The 23,191-nt window shown below is 47.1% G+C and overlaps 1 protein-coding gene and 1 long non-coding RNA gene across 8 annotated transcripts in view; one reads left to right on the plus strand and one right to left on the minus strand.

The window, feature by feature from the left end:
• Positions 1-13,938, plus strand: part of CERS3 (ceramide synthase 3) — a 45,094-nt gene extending 31,156 nt beyond the window's left edge. For 6 of the 7 annotated variants that reach the window (XM_027714722.2, XM_039389152.1, XM_027714723.2 and 3 more), the window contains exon 11: positions 10,518-13,938. In XM_027714722.2, coding sequence (XP_027570523.1) covers positions 10,518-10,649 — 132 coding nt within the window. In that variant the 3' untranslated portion in view covers positions 10,650-13,938. The remainder of the gene's footprint in view (positions 1-10,517) is intronic. The other variant, XM_027714720.2, reaches the window with a different exon arrangement.
• Positions 9,432-22,307, minus strand: LOC113984595. Its single transcript, XR_005566401.1, has 5 exons — positions 22,108-22,307; positions 16,899-17,020; positions 11,450-11,691; positions 10,499-11,276; positions 9,432-9,598 (listed from the first exon to the last, which is right to left on the minus strand). It is a non-coding gene; the product is annotated as an uncharacterized LOC113984595 (long non-coding RNA).
• Between the last annotated feature and the right edge of the window lie 884 nt (positions 22,308-23,191).

Below are 23,191 nucleotides of genomic sequence, written 5' to 3' on the forward strand. Positions count from 1 at the left end.
TCGGTGCTTTAAGTCTCGAAAAATATGTGTAAGTTATAGGAAATGGGAATGGTGTCCACATGACTGGGATACCTCAGGGCTGATGCAAAGTCCATCAAAGGAGGGCAGTGACAGGTTTCTAACTGGCTCTGATGTGACCAGGAGGAGGTTTTCTTTCTCCTGTAATGGTTTTGTCACCGTCAGAGCACCTTCAAGTAACACAATGAGCTGCTCACTGGTGGTTGCTGTTATTTAGGAGTCATCAGGGTCACTTTTGTTGGATTCCCTCTGGTTCTTTCCTCTTCCTGCAGCAGAAAAGTCCCTGCACTGCTGTAGAGCAGGACTTTGTACCTGTCACTCTTTAAAACTCTGTGTATCCTCAATATGCCTTTGGCATTTTGTACTTGGTAAGCAGGTTTTTAGAAGCTTTGGTTGGGTGTATCCTTGTCTATGGTTTGTTCATTCCTTATTTGATCCAAATTCCCAAGGAAACAGTGCAAGTTGACTAACAACAGAGTAGAGGAAGCTGAAAACGATAAGAAAATACTATTTTGGGGTTGAAATGAGAGCTGGGAGGTGCTTGGTATGACAGTTCTGCTGTTTCCAGGCATCATTATCCCACTGCAGCATTTTGTGCTTTTTCCTCTTATGTTTTTTTTTAATCTGTATCCTTTAGAATCAGGCCATGGACCCACAGTGGTTAAAACCTCCTGGTTTAGCTGAATTAAACAAGAGTCACTCATCAGTTCTCTGAGTGCTGTGGCTGTAGACACTCACCTCTCCTGTCACCTCTGGGCTGTTGGGGGAGCTCAGACACACCTTGACTGAGCTGGGCCTGACTTCTCTAGCAGATAAACTCAGCCTTAGCTTGAGCTGTGAAGGGTCATCACCAACCACACTGTGTGTCCATACACGGTGGAGTTACTGGGATGGGAAAAGGAAGCATGGAATGAAATGCATAGTCAGTTTTCACATGTACAGCAGTTTATTGGGCTCCTAAAAAGTCAGGCCTTCAGCTGATTCCTTTTTTTCCCTCCTTTTGGAAGCAATAAAAAAAAAAAATCTATTTTCGGGACATTTATAATGAGAAAATGAAGTTTAATGAGAACTAGCACATTCAGTGGGAAGTCCTTCAGTTCAGAAAAATGCCATATTACAGGAGTTAAACAGAGGACAGGGTTTATTTCCTATCCTAGAGGCATCTAAGTTTTGTTTTCTTTCATTTACATGCTTTGTTAGGCCTGTGCTGCCCCATGTCGAGGTGGTGGTAAAACAGACCAAGAGGTGCACTTGCCTTAATTCCAAGTGGTTGTTTTAAAAGCAGTAACATATTTTGGAGGATAATGATCATCTAGTTAGTTACAATTTCCTGACTGTGGAACTGGGAAGTTGTGGAAAAGTTTTTACTGGAGGTTTTGTGGTTCTAGGCTGGGAAGGGCCAGTGCACACTGATGTCCTGCTTTGGAGTTGAGGTTCTGTGAGTGGAGGATTAGCACAAACACAGGACAGGTTGAACTGGATTAGTAGGGGTTGGCCTTTCCCCATTTTAAAGAAAAACAGGTTGTGGAGAAGTTGAATTTGTTGGTTCTCAACAGATAAATATTTATAGCAGAATTTCTCATTAGGGGAACAAAATTAGGACAAATGGAAGCTTTTCCTTCTTACACGTGAAAACCAGTCTGTCTGGGAGCCTTCCCAGTTGGTTACAGTTGTTGCCTTTGGAACCTGAGCTTTTCCATGGCCTGGAGAAGGGAGTTGGCCAGGCAGGTCAGCAGCGTGGAGGCTCCTGCCCCAGGAAAGGGAAATCACTTCCTGCTTGGACTTTCTTTCATCTGCATATTCCCCATTCTGCTCCAGCAATCCAGTGAAGCCCAAGGCCTGGCTGCATGTCCCACTTCCTGCTGCCAAATTCATCCGAGGGAGGAGGGTGAGAGGCAGAAGGAAGCACAGCAGAGTAGGAGGTTTTCTGGCTGGTGTTTACAGGGATGGGCAAAGAGCAGGGAAGCTGTTGGGAGCCTGGGAGTCCTTCCTGCCCTTCCAGCCTGACCTCAGCAATGGATATGGTCACAGTTGTGCAGCCCAGCAGAATTTGGGAAAGAGGAAGAGCCACCAGTTCTTCTCTCCCTCTCTCTTCTCCTGGCCTTCAACCAGTTTTCCTGGAACTGGGAGTTAAAAGGCAGATTTCTATTTAAATCTTTACTTTTTACTCCACATTCTGAAAGGGGTCAGTAGCTGAGCAGTGACTTCCAAGGAGGTTATGTTATACATGCTCAGTGCAATGGATGTTACACCAAACACTAAAATATACTCATCAGGTTTCAAAACAGCAACAATGTTCTTTGCTGGATTCTTGATTTTTTTTTTAATTATTTTTTATAAACTCTGTTTAGAATGCCCATAATTCCACAACACCTTTCACTTGAATATTATATAAAAATCAGGCATAGCTTAGAAAATTCATGTTAAGGGCTGTTATGACCATTGTGGAGGAAAGAACTGATGAGAAATTGGAGAAAATAATTTCTAAGCGTTTGATTGGAACGGGTGGGGGGGGTGAAGGTGTGCTGGAGTGGGAGCACTGGGCCAAAGTACCCTTCCCCAGCCCTGCTGAGCACACACAGGACTGTGCAAGAGCAGCCTCAGCCCTCTGGCCAGAGTCCACAACCTGGGGTGTGGGTGCTCCCTGTGGCTCCCCCGTGTCAGCCCTGCCATGAATGGGGCTGATGTGCTGCAGTCACAGTCTGCTCTGCCCAGAGCTGCTGGGTTGGACTGGGTTGGACTGCAGCAGGAGCTGCAGGTGACCAGTGCCTCTAAGAATAGCCAATCCCAGCTCCATGGAATTCTGAGGGCACTCCCGTGGTGCTGATCCAGGGCCAGGCTCTCGGCGGGTGGGAATGAGCTCCGTGGGGCTGGGGCAGCTTTCACCAGCAATGGATCTGCCCAAACAAGGACCCCCACCCCTCTCCACATGGTCCCTGGCACAAGGCAACTCTGCTTCGAGTGAAATCTAGTTAAATCCCTGCTCTGAATGACTCTTTTGATGTGAAAGTTCCTAATTCAGGGAAAAGACAAATGTTGGTGAAGTTTTTGCTTTAAAATTAATTGCTTTACCTTGCTGTTCACTGACAGATTTTCTGGCTTCCCATGTTAACTGCTCATATCTTTTCATTTTCTAGCAGGATCTTTATGAAATGTTCCATTTCTTGCTAGTTTTATATAGATACACTTATATAAAAACTATATGTCTGTAATAGTGTGCACATGCATTTATTTTTTTGAATTGCCAAAAATCAATTCACAGAGCAAATCCTAAGCCTTTACAGAGCTTGTGATGCCTTCATTTACTGTTTTTAATATAGGCTGCAGAGGCTTGAATTGTGACTTTGTTATGAGGTGAATAATTCTTATACTTTCAGAGGGAGTCACTGAACTGCAATCTGCTGAGTTGATTAAAAAAAAAGATTGGAATAAAGCCAGTTAATGATAGCTTAATATCAAATGAGAAAGAAAGTTGTTCTGAATTGTATTTAAGGAAAATATGTTTCCTAGGAGTGCTCCATAATCCTTATTACATGGCAAGAAAGGAGGAAATCCTTAAAAGGAGCATTCTGTCCTCTGCAACACAATTCTGGTGATGTTTGAGCAGGCACAGGGCACTGCAGAGTTCACCCCAGCAGGAACAAAACAGGGCAGCCTGAGCAGGGTCTGTGTGACCAGGCAGGGATGGGTGTGAAGCAGGTGAGGCTGGGATTTGTCTTGTGTAGCTTAGGCTGTGCCTACCTCAAATTCCAACCTCAAATTCCAGCCTCCCTCTGTAACCAGTCAAGGAATTGTGGTGTCCCCAGTGAGAATTCTGTGTCATTGGGCTCATTAATGAAACCACATCAAACTTTGTTCATTGGGTGCTACTTAAAGTGTTCTGTGTCCAGCCTGGATATCAGCGTGTTTGGAAAGGCTGTATTTAAATGATTTTAGGTATTGTGATGTGAATATGTATTTAAAAAAAGAAACACGTTACTTACTAGGTATGTGACTGAAAATTAGATTGATGCTTAAGTATGGGCATAAAATTTAGATACATCATAACAGGAATTCAGTGGTTCCTAAGGATGGAAATAGAGAAATGGCCTTGTGGGACAGAAGTGCCTGTTGTTGCCTGGCTGTGTCCTTTGTGGTTTCAGGTTAGTCCAGCAGTGCTGTAAGGCTTCTGTAGGAATGTTCTTTAGCAGCTGTATTTCTTCAAAACATTCATTTTAAGAGCGGTATCAGACCTCACTGAGAACAGCACGAGTGTCTGATCAGCTGTTCTGTAGCCAAAACAGCTTTTATAAGGAGTAAAAGTGCGTGTTCTGATAAAAGTTCATACCACTGAACCCCTTGGCTTCAAGTCCCGTCCTAGGGTAAAAAGAAGTTCACTACAGAGAACAGCATCAAATGCCTGTTATGTTGTTCTTTGTTTCTTTGCCAGCTGTGGATTTAGAACTGGAATAATTCAAAAAGCAGTGGGACACTGTGACTCACTCGGTACCTCCTGGGCTTTGGACATTCTCGTAAAGCCCCGAGTGCCGAGTGCGAGGTTCAGGCACCGAGTTCAGTAACTCAGACTCTGAAACCACAGAGACCCTGATCAGCTGTAAACAATGATTTAGTTCTTCTCAACAGTCAGGGCATTAGAGCTCCAGTTCCAGGTGTGCTGTGCTGAGTGACAACACCAGGGAGGTTTTCTGGAGGTTAAATTTATTCCTTCAGTCAAAATCAGGGACGTGTTCTGGTAGTAACATCTAGTTTTCTAAGACTGTTCTTTTCAATAACTGTGGAATTAGTGTAACTTTTCTTTTAATTCTTCATGCATCTTCTTTGAGTTCCCTCTGAAAACTGCCAGTGGAAAGCCTGGGGAATAACTATTACATAGAAGAGAAATATTAAATAAGAGGAGTCTTTGCCACAAGATGTCCACTACAATTAATGCAGAAACTCTGCATCTTCATTTAAAAGCTGCAGAAAGCAGAGTCCAAATGTGCATCTTCCGTGGAAGATGAACATTATTTATGTTGCCTGGTGTGTATATAAGTTGAAAAGGGAAATTTATTTCCCAATAAAATCTTCCAGGCTGGAAATGCAGAACAGTTTGCTTGAATCCAAATGTATATTGCTTAGTCTCCACAGGAAAGTAAAGACTTATTAAGTCATATGTCAGCTGAGTTGAATTATTGATGTTGAATTCAACATATTGAACTCAGAGATTCATCAACTTTATAGTATTATTTGTTAGAAAAGTACCCCTTCTATCTCTTTGGACTGACTTTTTATTATCTCTCTTATTTATTATCTCTTTTATTTGAGGCAGTGGTTGCTGACCTGACTAATAGCTTTCATCTTTGTACTTTGAGTTGTTTCCATATGTGCAGGTGCTGTGGAATTTATTGTCTTTACATTGAAAAATCAAGATCTAGTCAGTGCATTTGTAGATGTTTAAATGAAAATATTCTTAAGGTAGAATTAGGGTACAAGATTTAGGACATGCTGATTTTAATAGAACATACATTTAAGGGTCAGGAAATTCCAACTTAAGGTTAAAGTATTTGAAAATCAAAAAAATCTAAATTTCACCAAATCAGAAAACACACAAAATTCTGGAATCAGCTGTGAATTCTTTTTATACATCTATACTTGGTAGGAGAAATCCAGTTAAATGTGTGGGTGTAAATTTTGCTTAACCCAAAAGATTTATTGTTTTTAGTCTTGTCCAGTCAGGGACAAAATTGAAATCTTATGCTGCTGAGAAACCTGAAGTCAGTGTTGATCCCCCAGGTGAGTTAGGTCTGGAACATCTCCCAGCCCCCCTATGGACACGATAAGAATCACAGAATGGGTTGGGCTGGAAGGGACCTTAAAGCCCATCTCATCCCAGCCATGGGCAGGGACACCTTCCACCAGCCCAGGTTGCTCCAAGCCCTGTGCAACCCGGCCTTGGACACTTCCAGGGATCCAAGGCCAGCCACAGCTTCTCTGGACAACCCGTGCCAGGGCCTCACCACCTTCACACAGAAGAATTCCTTCCCAATATCCCATCTAACCCTGCCCTCTGGCAGTTTGAAGCTATTTCCCCTTGTCCTGTCCCTCCATCCCTTGTCCAAAGTCCCTCTCCAGCTCTCTTGGAGCCCGTTTAGGCACTGGAAGGGGTGGTAAGGTGTCCCTGGAGCCTTCTCTTCTCCAGATTTTACACCCCCAGCTCTCTCAGCCTCTCTCCATAGTTGTGCCATGAGGAGGAGCTCGAACAGTCCCAGGCTGACTTTCTCTCCTCCTGCCCATGGGCAGGCACAGCGACCCGGCACCATCCCCTCCCACCTCGCTGACCCCCTGGAAGAGCAAAGGAACATCCCCCCTCACTGTGCCCCCAAACTCCCACCAGGAACTGGGGGAGCAGGCACTGCACTATTGCCTTCCCAATGCCCCCTGCAGCACTGCAGCCTCTGGGAAAGCGTGTGCCTTCCTCAGGGAGAGCCAGGGAGGAGCTGCACTGGAAGCTGCTTCATGACAAAGATGTTGTAGTGGCTGAACTTCGCTGCAGAAGCACCTTCTGCCCAGGTCTCTCTCAGCCAGGTTCTCCTCTCTCTCTGGGCTGCCTCAGTACCTGTTTCTGGTTTGGGCCGTGTCATTACAGCAACAGCTTCATGTTTGGAGACCCCCAATTGCCAATCTGCAGTAAAGCCGCACAGACCCCACTGTCTGTTTGCCAGCAAGTGCCCTTCCCCTTCTGAGAAAGCAGGAGGCACATTCCTGAGGCTTCCTCACTGTTGGATCAATCCACGTTGCTACAATTGATTATTTTCCTTTTTTTTCACTGCTTGGCTCTGCCTTTCCCTCTGTTCTTACACTTCCCACTGAACAGCCATGTGGCTGCTCTGGAGCCGTGGCCACACTGTGACCTCAGCGTGTGCTGGACAAAGATTCCATGTGCCCAGAGAAGGGGGGGTGTCTGTCCAGCCCCCCTTCTCCACCAGTGAGGTTCCAGAGGTGTCCCCAGCCCAGGGGGCAGGAAACCCACCCTTCATCTGTCTGTCTTCCTCCCGCTGTTCTCAGCTGCAGCAGAGAGTGCAGGGCCAAGGGCTTCTCAAGAGGGAAGTGATCTCTGAGTGCTTTATGGAGAGACAGACTTGTACAACCAGGAGCAAATTCCCTGTTAGTTTAGATGGAGATTTGACCAGTATTTTTCTGCTTACATGGGGCTGGGAGGTGGCCCGTGGAGTTTGCTCATCCCATAACTTCAAGAAGTTCATGGTGAAATCTCTTGGAAGGTCCTTTGCCGGTCATGTCGTGCTAATGACTTCAATGATACATGTTCTAACAGCAGTGAAATGCAAGAAGCCAAAACTACCTTAACAAACACGGTTCATTTAACTAAAAGAGGCAGACTGAGCAGCAGGTGGAAGGGTTAAACAAAAGGAAAAAAGATTATAAAAGTTTGCGGCTTTGGCTTCACTACAAATGGCCCTCTTGCAGCCTTTATAGCATTAGTGTTGCTTCTCATAAAGCTTGAAACCATTCATCCATTTAGAAAGATTAAATTGGTCAGTCATCCAGAACAGAAAATGTACACATCCATTTTGTCTGTTACCCTAAACCAGCTGAAGTATAATAAATGCACTTGATGCCATTAAACTAAAGCATTGAGTATTAATGATGCCTCAGCTGGGGGATTTGCAGTTTGCCTGTGTTCCTGATGGTACATTCATCTGCTGCTGCTCAGGGACAGTCAGAGCAGAGCCTTTGAGTTGGAAAACACAACTGTAATATATGATGTGAGGGGCTCAGAGGAAACATCTTGGTACTAAAGCAGGGAAAATCCTAGAAATGTTACATTTTTTGTTATTCTTAGAAGATCGCAGTTAAAAAGCACAAACTTCACTTAGGATATCTTAATATATTTATGATGGTCTGTTAAACAGTTTGCAAAGACAGGTTTGTCTGGATTTCCAGTTGCAGATGAAGCTATTGCTATTTAAAGGTCTGTCACTTAAACAAGCCAGACAAAAATGGGCAGACTCTCCTAAAGAACGAATTTGTAGAGGCACTTGGTCAGGAAACAAGCTTATTATTAAAAATATAATAAAAATTAGATTTAACTTATCAGCATTTTTCTTGATTAGTGTCAAGATTCAAGAAGTAGCATCAAGAAAATTTGCAATGGTTGCTTCAGAATACAAGGAAATTTAATTCCTGCTGCTTTGAAACCTGTAAGACATTCCCTCAAACGCAGGGATTTCCAGTGGGCTGGAAAAAACATGACATGTTTTTTAATTACTACATAAAGTGCCTTTAATCAGAGCATCCAGCTTGACACCATTAGAACTGGGAAGTAAACTCTATCCAAGTTTCCAGTTCCATGCTGGAAATGCCAGCTCATTCCTGCAGGAAACAGGAATCAGTATCCCACATTGGCTATCACTCAAAGCAGAGCAGATTGCCAGCTGTTCTTAAGCAGGGGCTCGAGCAGCAGCAACTTCTGTGGAGCACAAGGAGGGGCTCCAAATGAAATATGCACTCCCAAACTTCCCTGACTATTCCCACCAAGCCCCAAAGTGCTGCTCGCTGTCCCTGCAGCCTCAGGGAGATGAGGGCACTTCCAGGGAGTCCTGAGGGTTCAGCATCAGACACTGTGCTTAGGATCTGTTTGATTTGTACTTTTTTTTTTAATTTTTGTTCTGGAACATTTCTGGTGGCAAAAGAAGCAACAATCCTCCCCCTTCCCCCTCAGCATTTGTGTTTTACTGCAAATACAGACGGCAACACTACCAGGAGGGAGAGAGGTGATCTGAAAGAGCCAAAACCTCATAAATTGTTTGTGTGGGAAAGCCTGCCTTGCCTTTTCTCTAACTGATGGCATGCCAAGTTTATTTTACAGTATTTACAGTAAGATTTGTTTGTTTTGATACCCTTTGTATGTTGTTAGGGAAAAGGCAGAAGAAAATCTCCAGGAAGTTTATAGTTTGTGATGAGACAGAGCTGGGGCTTTAATTTGCTTTCTAGCCCTGTACCTTTTACTGGGAGTGTAATATAGGAGGGGATATGAGATTGCAATTGGATGAGTTATTACTGAGCTGTTATTTATTTTCTCTGTATGAGTTTGGTGCTTAGGAAAGACCTCAGACCAGCATGCTGAGGAAGTGGAATTGTTGGTTCACTCCGAGAGCAGATGCAGGATGGGCAGGAACAGCCCTGGTTTCTCCTTCCTGCGTCACAGTGCTCCAGGAGCAGGGACAACAGGCAGACTCTGCCTGTCCAGTTGAGGTCCAGACAGATGACATGAGCACAAAATTATCCATTATGGGGTGGTCCCAGTGTGGCTGTGGGTTGTCTGTGCAAGGCCTGACATTCCTGCCAGCTCCAGCACACGTGCTCTGTCAGGAGGAGAAGCCTCAGGTCTCCCTCAGGACAAGCACCCTGTGGTACAAAAAGACATAAAAAGTGGTGCCTGAGAACATTTAGGAAGTAGGAAGTGTTTTCTTGATGTCCATCTTTTAACTAGAGCATCCTGCCCTGAGTCTGCAGAGAAGGTCATCCATTGGCATGGAAAGTCTTCCAGGCAGGCAGGCGCTGCTCGTGTGAGCTTGTTGCGCTGAAAGGGAAATAGAGGCGTTGAGTTCAATGCTGAAGCCTTAATTGTTTGAACCAAACTTCTGAACACGTTGTAGGGCCTTGGGTTATGGCAGGAGCAGAGAAATAGGAGACTAACGGTGTATTTTATGTGCTGTGACAAACAGAGGTGTCACCTCTCCCTGACCTTTGCTGTGAAACACTGGGGAGACACAACCACTTTTCTCTGTAGTGGGAACGTTCCGTTTCCGTGTTTGACTCCCTGGGATGAAGCCTGATTGCCAAATGTTAGGAGCTTTTCCTACGGAGCTGGGGAGGGATTTTCCCAAGGGCAGACTCCTTTTCATCCCCATTCTCCTGCCTGGCAGTTCCCTTAGGGATGGTATTCCAAAGATGTACACAACATGACCTTCCCTGTGCCAGTGTTGATGTGCTGTGCACACCATGAGAGGGAAAGGGTATTTTGGGGTCAGCAAGTGTCTTGGAGCAAAGCTGGTGCCAGGAGATGCTGGCACAGCTCAGCACTGTTTGGTTTACACCTGTCAGGAGCAGGCAGCCTCTCAGCTCCTGTGTTTGGGTGAGTATATTCATCATATTTAGCTTTTAAACAATATTCTTTTCATCTTCCCTGCGCTTCACAGTTGTTAATTAATCTCACAGCACCCAGGGATTAATAGTAACACTTTACAGGGAGAAGCAGAAATGAGGAAAGAAGAGTTCAAGGTCATGGAAGCAGTTTTATCTAAGGACCATCAGGTTTTGCAAGATTAAAGTGTTCTTAACTGGCCTCTCCTTGGATGTCAGCCTCCATTTTGGGGGCAGGGGGGAAGTTTTTATATTTAACGTATTTAGAGCTCCCCTTTCATTTGTTCACTTTAGCACATATTTTTTCTGAGGCAAATGGTGAACAGAACGTGCTCACAGTGCTTTCTTCTCCCTAGGACTTGAAAGATGATCGGAGTGATGAAGAGGAGGAAGATTCTGTCACAGATACTGAGGAGGAGTCCACAAAGAACGGCAGCAAGAGCAGCAGTGGGTCAAGCAAACACCTCCTCAGTGGCAGTCACCACTAGCCCTGTCCTGCCCCACCTCCTGCAGTGATTTCTGCTCTGGTTTCAGCCCAACCTACAGGATAGAATTTGAGTCAAAAGGCTTGTGAGAGACTGTGATTGATTTATTGTTGGCTACTGGACCTGGAAAAAAGCCCAGTTTAGAGGGAAGGGAGAAATTGCATCAAATGACAAAACGTGTTAATGACCCACTTTCTGAATCGTTGGGAAGTGTGTGGGAAGAGGTTTGGACACTGACAGTGCTCCACTAGGGCAGAGCTCAGGGGAGTCAAATAATTCAGTGTCCCACTGGTTTTCAATGAGATATATTCCATCAAACAGTTTAAATCACAGATGTTTTGGGGTAGGTAACTTAGTGCGAACTCCATTAGGAACCAGAATTACTCAACGTGGGAAAAATCTGACAGTGCTCTGCAGGGACTGGCACTTGAGTCTTTACTCTTCAGTTGAAACCCTCATCAAGAATGATATTTTTTTAAATTAGATTTCATTTCCTGGAGGCTGGAGGAAGCAAACATGGAGGAATTCAAATGACTTGCCTGTGAAGAGTTGGCTTCAGTGCAGAAATACAGTCCTTCTCTGAAATGTGCTGTATGATAGATAGGTCAAATATTGTGTTCTAAGATTTACCTGTCAAGGAAACCACTGTTAAAACAGCAAAACTCAACCCTGACTCTCCACTGAGCTCCAGGTTTCCCAAATGTCTTTCAGTCCTTTTGGCCCAGTGTTAGAACAGAAGGGGCAGTGGGGAGAGAAGAGAGTGAATGGAAATTGGGTCTTTTCACAGATCCTTGTGCACTTACTTGTATTCAAAACACCTCCTGTTCCTGACACATCTTCAGCCCAGAGGGTTAAAAACAAATCTCATCCAGTCCCTTCTTGTGAGCTCCTTTGATATTGTGTTCTCTGGAGCAAGTGCTAAATTCTGATTTGAGGTTGCGGAGTGTTCACTGCAGGTATCCAGGCTTTGGGGACTGGCATGGAATGTCACACTGTCAGTGCTGTGGGTTCATCTGATACCAGGATCTGTATTTCCATCTCTGCTCTGTTATAAAATGGGGAATCACATAAGTTAGAGCCAAACTTAGTGTGACTTTGGCCACATACCATTGTTTATCTGTAAGCAGTGGAGGAACAGTGGATGTTTGATCAGTTCCCCAAAGTGCCTCTATCCTAAATTTGCCCCTCTTTTCTAACCCCACTGTGGAGTGCAGCAGCATTTTCAGTCTCAGGGCTTTCCAGGGAGAGCCTGGGCCTTGTAAACAGGGTGGTGCCAGTCTCACTTCCAGCTGCATGAGCTCACAAGGCCATAAATGATTGGTGTCATAAGTTTTAGAGGCTCTGCATGTGATTCTACAGTAGCTGAGATCATCTGGGGTGCTAAATCCAGTAGCCTGATGGAGGCCAGGGGAGCAGGGCTAGAACAGCCCTGGAGCAGAGCACTTGGTTTGGGAAGGCTCTGCTTCCCTTGAGCTGCTCAGGCAGGAATTGGTGACCTACAGGAAGTGTGACATGACTGACTTGTTTTCCCAAGATTTCCTTGGCAAGGGGGATGTAATTCAGCGACTGAAGCATTTGAAAGAAGGGGAAATGTTTGGGATCTCAGATATGAAGAGAGGAGTGTTTTCTGTGCAGGTACAAGAAGCTGCAGAAGTGCTTTGTTACAGAGGCTTCATTTTTCGCAGTGTTTGATTTTTTACTTGCATTTTGGAGCAGGTAATACCCCAAATGTGCCTGTGTTTTACCACACAGAGAATTCCACTGAGGAAGGAGCATGGCCTACAGCTTCTGAGAAGGATGGGAGGTGTGTGCTGGTGGAATGGGACCATCTAAAGCAACTGCTGAGTTTGGCAGGGGCACAGTTGCATATCAGGGCCTGTTTATTGCCTACATGAAAAACACTGGCCTTTCCTAACAAAACGTGGAAATTCAGCATCTTGGAGGCTTTACACTCCCTTGGAGAGACAACTGTGCTTTCTTTGAGATGTAAGGGAGTTTTGGGAGGTGGCCAGGGTATTATCATTTAATTTTGGTGCCAGAAGCTTTCCTCCTATGACTAGGAAAGGAATTCAGGAAAGGAAACACAAGGAATGATGTTGTCACAGGAATGAGCCTCTGAACAACTACTGATTTTTAAACTGGAATTTATAGTCTCCTTGAGGCCAAACCTTGCCCTTTCTGCTCAGGACAAGCCTCCCACTGAAGCCAATTAACTCAATTGGAGTCTTGCCTAGGAGAAATTTTGGATTGCAGTTATCCAGCCTAATTGCCAGAACCGTTGTTCTAAGTCAGTGTGAAACTGGGGTCTTCGAGGAAGAGCAGAAGGTAGATAAATACACTCAAATGTAAAGCATTGAGGCAAATTTTGGGTGAGTACAGAAGAATATGGAAGAAAACAACATCCTGAGGGTGAAGATTGTCTGGGCACAATAAACAACCAAATAACTCCATCATGTGTCAGTGAGGGGTGTCGAGGACAGGCCGTGAGTTGCTGCCATGGCACACACAGGGATTAGACCTAAACATCCTGAATGTAAAGCTCTAGGAACTGGGAATAAATACCCCCAGCAGAGAAAGAAGTGGGAATGGATTGTGACAGTGAGACTGGATGTATCTCCCCTGTTAACATCAGATTGGTCATTCCTGAAGTTATGGGAGCTTCATTTTCCACTTGTTACTGATAGAAACCCAGAAACAAGAAGCTGAGCTCACAGGGACACAATTCCTGCCAAAGAAATTCATGTCATGGTGCTTCAAGATTTTCAGTCTATTCAATGCAATGCAATGAAAATTCAGCCTTAACATTTTTATCATCTTGGTGTGAAAAGAGTCTCCAAACGCAGGTGCAGAAAAGCTGTAGGTGTGGCTGGGAGCACAGGCTCTGACATGTTATTGTCACCATTTCACAAAGGGTGTCCTGGTTCAATGAGGTGACACAGTGCTTCTGGCTTTGCTGTGTCGGTCTGACCGTGCCAAAATATTTCTAATAGTTATAGACTGAAAATCAAATCTTAGTCCATCAGACTCAGGGGAAACTCTTCTGTTCCATTTAATGTCTCTGTCTTTAGTTCAGGTATTCCTGTCCATGTGTACTACGCTGCCTCTGTACTTATTCCATACTTAGATTTACCAGCCTGCTCTGGATTTTATTTACAGATCTCCTTTGCTCCACTGAACTCATTTTCTCAATTCATATTATTTGGTATAATTATCTTTTTTTGTTGTTCTTAACACCACTGACTTTGCCTGGTCAGTTGTGATACACATTACAAATAAATATTTTTTGAAAACAGGTGAGGATTTCCTTGTTTTCCCTGTCCATTCCCTCCCAGCTTTCCAATGAGAGCCCATTCAGGAATGAATTCCTTTCCAAGTTTTTCCCTTTCCTGGAAAAGGCTGGATGACCCACAGTCTTCATAAAAGGTAGCAGCCAGGGCTGTAAATGATCTTGTGTTTTCCTGAACAATTAATGAACAGAGAGGAAGGAAAATTAATGGGGCCTCCTCCATCACTTGTCTTATTCAAGATTTATGCTTTGATTAAAGTACTTGACAGTGGTCCTGTGTACACCAGGAACTACTCCCTCTGGAATGTTACATGAGGTTGTATCTCAGCTGGGTTTTGAGGTGGGATTATCAGTGGCTCATCATAAGAACACTTGAGGCAGCTCAGACATGGATCTTCAGCTGGCAAAAGCAGGAAACTCTATGGAAAACAAGCTGTGCAGATTTGTATCAGCTGAAAAGCTGTTCCATATTTCTTCTTTCCATTTGTGCCTCCCTGGTTGGGAGGATCGCAGAGGTTCTGACTTGCTGTCTCCTCCCATGGGCAAACAAACATAAGGGAAGGTGTTCCAGCCCAAATAATGAACTGTAGCAGAATGCTTTGGTTTTATTAGCTGAATTCTTTCTTTTTTTTTTTTTTTAAGCTTATGAGTAAGAATAAAGTAGATGGAAAGCAAATTGAGCAGGGCTGTGTGAGTTTTGGCTACAAGCAACTTGCAAACTGTGAAGAATAAAAAAAGAAGTTGCTGATTTAGGAAGAAAAACACCATCTCCACAGGCACTTCCCCCAGCTGTGGGATTGAAGAGAGCACATCCCCAGCGGGCAGGGATGACATTCCATGCTGAGCACACGGACACGGCCCAGGAGGGAGAACTCCAGAGCCTTTTGTATGGAGCAACACATGAGCCAGGAATGTACCTGTGAGCTGATTCCATCAATCATGTTCAAAATCACTGGAAATGCCTCTTCCCTGCCAGTTTGATGGGGTCCCTCCAGCTCTGTGTCTCTGTAGAGTTTGAGCTTTGGCTGCACAATGGACCTCGAGGAGGACAAACACCTCTGAGCTGTTGGAGGTCACACAGGGCATCTGTATTCCCACTGAGAATGGCATTTCTGCTCCAGAACTGTATGGAATCTACCTGAAGGCCATCAGGGACAGCAAGGTGGCCCTCAAGGGGCCAGCATCGCAGGGAAGAGGTGAAGCCCTGCCATCAATCCCTTGTCAAGGACTGGGATTCCCAGTCAAGGAAGGGGGGGTGATCACAGCAGTGTGAACTTCACCCAAAGAGCTTCAACTGGGGCTCTGAGAGTTTATTTGGCTGAAAGAACCCCCTGTGGGACTACCTGAAGTTTGAGCCTTAACAGAAGACAAGGCTGAAAGCACCACTCTGAGCTTCAACAGAGGACTCTGCAAACACGAAGTCATAACAACCCACGTAGGATAATGTTGTTGATGTTCCAATAGTCCGAAGATTTATGAAAATAGCTTCTATTTACTCAGCTGGAGAGAGCCCTGTTCTCCTGAGTTTTGTTACCCCATAAAGCATTCAGAGGAGACCCCATAATCATTTCAAAGTCAGAAACATTAAGTGGAATAACAAGTATAAACCCTCTCCACAGTGACTTTGAAGTGCAAGAAGCATGGCCTTGTAGCCTGGAATATTATGGAATATTACTCTGCTTTGAGCCGGGTGGGAAGAAACAGCTCCCAGGCAGTTGTTTCAGGTGGTGAAAAGTCCGTAGTTTTCCTCCCACGGAAGAAGTTGGTCTAAAAGAAGTTAAAGTTGAGCAGTAAAATAGGTGATTAAATTCCCACTGAAATTCACAGGAGCTTTTCCCATGATACCGATGAGACTTGGATCCAGACCTCCTGTGACCAGGTACAATGATAAGGACAGCAGGGCACAGCCCCAGTGCTTTGCCTTCCTGTAGCCCAGGGCAGAATCCTCCCTGGACAATGAGATCTTCTGTCTGCAGGACACTCACCTTCACCTCTTCCCAAACTGGGCCTGTATCCTTTGAAAGACATTCCTGGGAAGGCAGTCCTCCTTTTTTCAAGGCAGAAATCTCTCTTCCAGCAGAGAACTCTGCCTCCAGGACAACTCCTTTCCCTGAGCACTGGCCGATTCGGGTTGAGCCCAAACAATGAGTTCCCAGAGCAGGAGGGAAGGCAGGAGGATCTGGGAGAGGCTCCTTTAGAAAGATCCCAGTATGTGAGTGAGGGGACAGGGAGGGCCTCGCTGGGGCTGGGCCAGGAGCCCAGCGGAGTCCAGTGGAGCCCAGCAGACCTGCAGCTGTGGCAACAACCCCACGGGTCACCTCCAGTTGCTGGGGGAGCCTGACTCCCCCTTGGACCTCAGCGTTGGTTTTGTGCTTTTCGTGGCTGATTGAGAATCCCAGGAGTCCTAGAAGGGCTCCTGGAAGATTTGTGTGTTTGCTTTCTACAACCAAGAGCAGAAGAAAGCTGCTAAAAGGCCTTCCTAGTGCACCTCTGGTAAGTGTCTGGGTTGTGTTGTGGGCTGTGTACAGTGCAGGAGATCTCCTGGTATTTCAGAACAAGAATCTGTAGGAAGCAGGAGCTAAATCTTATCAGGTTGTGCTAAGTCTTATCAGGCCTTGCAAATCCTACCTAGTTCCTTTGCTGTTTTAGAGGAGGAATTATTCAGCAACCAAAGAATGTTGGTTTTTTCCCTATTGCAAGGGGCAGTGAGGTCAGGTAGTGGTTGTGTTTGGAGCTTTTTTTGAACCCTTTGGATCCTGCAAGGATGGCACTTGAGCAGAGCACAGGACACTGTAGCAGGAGCCCCTTTGGCCTGAAGTGAGGGCTGTTCTATACCCACACAGTTCTGCAGGACATGTACAGCATTTAGTGAACCCGGGAATTGCTTCCTGCCGGTTCTGGCTGCCCTGGGAGAGCCCAGCGCTGCCGGGCTGTACCTGCTGCTCGTGGAACATCCCAATCCCTACCTGTGCCATCACCCGCGGGGGTGACCTGGTCATTGCTGCGAGGCCCCACGAGGTGGCAATAGCAGGACACGGCTCCCGTCGGGACTCGGCTCCGAGGAGCGCTGCTGTCCGTCCTTTTGCCCCTGGAAACAGAGATTCGATTGAATCATAGAATCATAGAACCAGCCAGGTTAGAAGGGACCTCTGAGATCATCAAGTCCAACCCTTGATTCACTACTGCCGTGGTTCCCAGACCATGGGCACTGATGCCACATCCAGTCTCATCTTAAAAACCTCCAGTGACGGAGAATCCACCACTTCCCTGGGCAGCCCATTCCAATGCCTGATTACCCCCTCTGTAAAGAATTTCTTCCTAATATCTAACCTAGACCTCCCCTGGCAGAGAATATCGGGGTGCAAAATTCTTGCAGTTGGTAATTTCCACTTGGTCGATCTCTGACTGTGAAACAAGTGTCTGGTGTGTCCTTGGTAAAAGAGCGCTTACAAATTTTGCTGAGAGTGTTTGGTACCAATTCCAGTCCCGGGGTTTGGTTCCAGTCCAGAGCATCCCAAGGGTTGATATCTACCTGGGTGTCACCAGTGCCCCTTTTCCCAGAGGTGCAGCACTCTCCTACCGACTCCCTTGGAGCTGTACCTGGCATCTCTGGGATAGGGCTGGGGAAGAAAGGATGTTAAATCTGCTCTGATGCTGCTTCACTGCTTGTATTTTTTCATATTGTCTCTTTAAAGATATTTACCAAGCAACAGAATCTGTGGCTGGTGGTAAGTGAAGCCCTGTTCTCAACCAGATCCTTAATGTCTGTAATGCAAATAAGGATGATAAATCTCAGAATAATGAGTGTTACACTGCCCTTCCAATGGTGTTGTCCCACCTCAGGAACAGACTCTCCACCCCAAACAAATGAGGTGCTCTGTGTTTTGCACCATTGCCAAACAACAGAGCAAAGCTCTGAGGGTGGAAGGGTTTGGGCCAGGTCCAGCATGTGCATGTGCAAAGGGAGGAGCAGTGGGACATCACCTCCCAAACTCAAAATGTGCCCTAAAACACCTCCAAAACCCAGTGCACTGTCAGGAGGCACCACTGAGAAGTGCCCCCTGTAGAAAGCTGTTCCCAAACTTCTTCAATGCCCATAAGCAGTGGTCTCTGCAGGCCCAGACTGAGCACCCATTAAACAGTGTTAAATGCTGGACAAATTGGGTTTTTTATAAATGCAGAGCAGAGACAAAGCAATTAAGACCAAAATCTATGAGTTCTGGGGGTTTTCCCCCAGGGATGTCTCAGGGTCTGGGGGGGCACAGTGCATATTCCTTCCTTTACAGCTGCTATGGCTGGTTTCTGCCAGGAAAAAATTCAGAGCTTGGGCTTGGGGTCCACAAAAGCTGTGACCCTGGTGGGTTCCCAGCTGTGCTGAGCCCTGACTGCAATGGCCCCCTGACACACAGCCTGCACACTCCACACTCCCCGTGAGCATCAGCAGGGAAAAGGGATCCTTTGGTCTAAACAAGTTCCTTTAATCCCATTTTGCTCAGCCCTCGTGGTCAGGCTGTGCTCAGCTATGGCTGTGCAGAGAGCTGGGAACTGCTTTGCTTTGATAGCGGGATGAAAAATTTCCATGGCCTTTGTCCATGGCTGTGGATGGACAGGAGGTGCTCGGACGCTGTGGAACGTGGGTGGCAGCCTCTGTGGTTCCCATCTGAGCCCAGCTCTTCCCTAGGATTCCTGTTCAGAGCCAGGAGACAGCTGGATTTGACTTGCTGCTTGAAGCTTCGAGGTTGCCTGCTTGGCACTCTCCATGAGGGGTTTCCATGGGCTGTGCCCAGCTGTGGGTGCAGTTCCCTCCATCCCAGCTCACAGATGGTGCCAGTGGGAATCCTCACTGCCAGCAGGTGCTCTGAAAACACCTCCTCTCCTTTCCTGCCTGTGTCCAGCCCAGGAATCCCGACAGCCGGCACTGGAACAGTGCTGGAGTGACGCTCATGTTTTGCTGTTCTGAACAAACACTTGTGACTGAGCCAAAGTGAGCTGCCAGCTCTGCTGGGAGAGAGGATCCAGCATCAGAGGAGCATCTCCATTCTGCTCCTGGGTCACTGTAGGGCCTTGCAAAAAATGACAGTATTGGCCCCCAATGGGCTGGGATGAGGTATTGGTGGCTGTTGCTGATTAGGAGCAGGATGTGTGTCAGACCTGAGGAGTGTTGCTCCCTCCAGACCTCGCACTGTCCTTACCCGGTGACTCCAGGCAGGCTGTGCTGACGTGGGCAGTTGGGTTTCCTCGCTGGAGGAAAAGGCAGCCCTTGCTGTCCCTTAGGAGAGTGTGACAGACACAACCCCTGTCAAGGTGCACGGCACTGCAAGTGTGGCCCTGCAGTGGTCACAGCACATCCTGCCTGCCTTGCTCCCTTATGCCTTGGGAACAAACACGCTTTTGCTGCTTCAGGGCAGCTCAAGAGCCCAAAATATGGGGCTGTTTCCCCAGATAGGTGCTCCAAGTGACCCCTAGGCTACACAACTAACATTCATGGGCAACATCAGTTGACCAAGGCTAGGTTGGATGGGGCCCTGAGCTCCCTGGTGTCTCTGCCTGCAGCGGGGGCGTTGGACCCAGATGATCTTCAAGGTCCTTTCCAACCCAAACCAGTCTAGGATTCTATGATCCTACAACCAGACATCCCAATTTGCATCTCCAGGCTGTGGAGCTCATAGTAAAATCTGTGGGACAGCATGTGCTGGAGGCTGAGTGCCCACAGCTCCCTCCCCGCTGGGAGGGTTTGTCCTCCTGGGACAGCATTGGGAATTTCCTGACTCACCTGGGGGTGATGGGAAGGGATTGTAAAGACCAAGTGGTCCAGAAGGGGAGAACTGCAGAGCAGCCAGGAATGGGGACAGGGAATGCAAATTTAAATTTTTAAAACTTTTTTAAATTTAAAATTAATTTTTTAAAAGCAGTCACAGGTTTTGTGCTGTGAACTCTGCACTGCCTCTGTCAATGGCATTACAGCAAACTTCTGCACAGCTCTGCCTCCAAACTGGGAGCAATGAGGAAAATCATCACAAACCTGAGTAAAGGACTGGTTCTGTGGGGAAGAGTAACTCTGAATATTGCTGGTCCTGTCACTGCTCATGGATAAAAGGTGGAGGTTTTTGATTGCTGAATTGCTGTAAAAGTTCAAATGGCTTGACAAAGCTTTGAGGGAAGCTTGGGAGCATCTTGAATATGAGACAAAAGAAGGGTTAGTCAGAGCCCCAGTGACCTGAGCACACAGGCTTGGGGCTGTTTGACTTCCACAAGGGAAAAAAGGTGTTTTACAGACCCAGACCCCAGCTGGGGGGCCAGAGGGGCTTGGCCTTGGGACACAGCCCTTCCCCAGCTCTGTGCCACCATCCAGCGGTACCTGTGCCTGGGGCACAGCCCTTCCCACCTTGGCCTGTCCCCCCCACAGTGCCTGGCTGTGGTCCCCCATCTCCAGGGATGGGAAGGGGCCTTCCTGGCTGGAGCAGAGCCGGCTCCCGGGCCGTGACCCACCTCGGATCCCCTGCCTGCTGCGAGCCCCTGACCACGGCAATCCCCGCTCGTGGGGATATCGAGTGTTCTGTTTGTTTTGCAAGTGTAATTGGCCAAGACGCTGTGAAGGGAGGAGAGAGTGCTCCAGGGAGAGGTGTTAAAGAAATAGGAAAACATTATTAAGAGTGTTTTAAGTCAGCAGTTCCCCTTATTAGTGCTTTCATGGGGGAAAGGAGCCACTTTAGGTCTGTGCAGTTGCATTGGGCCACCGGGTCCAGGCTCTAGTAGCCATCCTTGCAGCTGGATGACCTGCCTTGTGCCTCCCCTTAGCATCACCTCTGTCCCTCTTCCAAGCCATGCACCGCCTTCCTGCCTTACCAATCTCCCCCTCTGGCTCCCTGTGCCCTGCTGCAAGGAATACTCAGAGAAGGAGGAGCCTTATATGGAATATGTGGTTTTGGGGATGATCCTTTTCCAAGGCAGGTGTTGGATACAAAGAGAGATGATTGAGAGGAGATGGGGGACACCAGATGTGGGATATGGCCAGATGAGGAACAGTGCAGGGACAGAGGGAGATGGTGCCTGCATGAAGGGCTTTGCTGGTGTCAGCTCCAAACATTCAGAACTTCTGCCTCCAAAAAAAATTAATCAACAGCAAAAATTTTTGAGAAAGGATTATTTTAAACAATCCCATGGTTGAGAACTTCTTAATTTGCTCCTGGGCAATAAACCTCCAGGCTTCTCACAGCTCACATTTCCCAGCCTGTCAGGGAGTCAAACATAGAGTGATGGAGTTAAACGAGAAATCAATCTCATGATTGCAGGAGCCAAGGTCTGGAGAGGAAAAACCCAAACAAACCGTAAATCGGAACAAAAGAAAGTGCCAGCTATTCCCAGGTTCCTGATAACATCACCAGAAGTGGCAACACTGGACTTCATGAAAAGCCTGGCTGAACTTTAGGGTCAGCCCCAAACAACGAGAGGTCTTTCCTTTGTCCCCTCGTCCCCGCATGCCTGGGGAGTGACGCGTGGCTGGTCGGTGTGGCCGGGGTGCTGGGATCTGAGCACAGCTCTCCCATCCCACACAGACCCTGCACTGGCCCTGTCTGTGGTTAAACCCCCCCATGGCCAGGCTGGAGGTGGTGGGGCTCTGACATTTCCATCTCTCTGCCCGAAGCGCTGCCTGTTGGAGGGAGCGGATCCTCCGTGCTCCCTGCAGGGGAGTGGCTCAGTTGTGAGCACCTTCTGTCACATCCCTGACTTTTCTCACCCACCGTGGCCTGTGTGCAGTGTTGCACCCTGATCCCTCCAAACGTGTGCCAGGGCAGCAGGGATACCTGGGAGGTTTTGTGCGGACAGGAGCAGCACCAGGGTGGGAATGTCCCAGACCTCCATGTCATGGGGGCTGGTGTGAAGCGACCCTGGGATTTCAGAGGTCTGTTCCTCAGCCCTCATCCCACAGGAGTGTTTTTCTTCTCTTTTTTCTGTTTTCCGTGGAAATAGGGTGTTTTTCCCCATTGCTGGGAGGCCCCTGGAGATAGGCGGGGGGGGAAGTGTCTGTGGGGAAGATCTTCATGGAAAACCTCATGGAATGCACTCGCTGTTTGTGAGACAGACACAGTCAATGAAACTCCCTGTGACAAAAGGGACCTTTGTCAGCCTGTGAATAAACTCCCTGCTTTACAGGGACTCCTGCCATGGACCTACCTGTGCTGAAGCAGGCTGTGTGCTCCCCTGAGGACACAGGTGCCACCTCCAGTGTCACAGTCACTTTTCTTTCTGCTCTTTATCCCCAGGAGCTCATGAACAGACTGTCCATTTTCAGCCAGACTTGACAGGGATGTCCCAGAGGGAGTTTTTCTTTCTCAGGCTTGGGAGAATTCAGGCTGCTGGAAGGAAAAACCTCCTGACTGCCTCTGCTGAGGGCTGCATGAACTGTTCCAGACACTGGAGACTCCACTTAGGATCATTTAGGTTGAAAAAGACCTTAAAGATCATTGAGACCACCTGTAAGAAGTGAGTCCAACATGAAGCAGCACAGCCTGGAATACCCTGTATCCAGGGAAGAAGCTTTAATGGAACCTCTGGCTCCCTGTGTAAAGCCAATCTTTAGGAAACCCACTGCTGGCACCTCTGGAACTACTTGTATTTATTTGGTTGATGGTTTTAAATTACAAAAGAGCTTTTGTTGGTCCCTACTTGTCATTAAAACTGACTTGTGGTTTTTTGGGGGGTCATTTGCACAGGTAACAGCAGCACCTGCCAGGTCCATGCCTGACCAGCCTGGCCAAGCTCTGCAGCCTCTGGAGGGGAAGAAATTCCAGATGCCCAAAGACCTCAGTGAGGAGAGGAGCTGCATGGAGAGCAGGGAAGGCATCAGAGTGTCCCAGCAGGAGAGGAGCTGTAGGGAGAGCAGGGAAGGCATCAGTGTCCCGGCAGCAGAGCAGCACCTGTGAGGTCGGGATTGCCCACTTAGGACCAGGACAGGAAGGGTTCGGAAAAGGGTGGCTGGAGAGAAGGGAGAAGGCTGAGCAGTGGCCAAGTTAACCCTTCCCATGCTGGCATTTTCCAGGCAGCGAGCCAAGTGACTGCTCGGGAAGATGGATATAACACATGTCTGCAGTCTCCAAAGGGTTATTAACTGTGCAATAATGGCCATGAAACTTGGCTTCCTCGACGTACATTTAAAATTGAAAGAAAAAAATACAACACCATTTTCAGAGGGGGGAGAGGGCTTGTTTCCTAGGAACTGCAGGGCCAAATCCACCTCTGTGATGGTGAGAGGAGAAAC

Source organism: Pipra filicauda, unplaced genomic scaffold (genome assembly GCF_003945595.2).
Source record: "Pipra filicauda isolate LSUMZ 115617 unplaced genomic scaffold, ASM394559v2 scaffold70_size2993248_pilon, whole genome shotgun sequence".
NCBI classification, from domain to species: Eukaryota; Metazoa; Chordata; class Aves; order Passeriformes; family Pipridae; genus Pipra; species Pipra filicauda.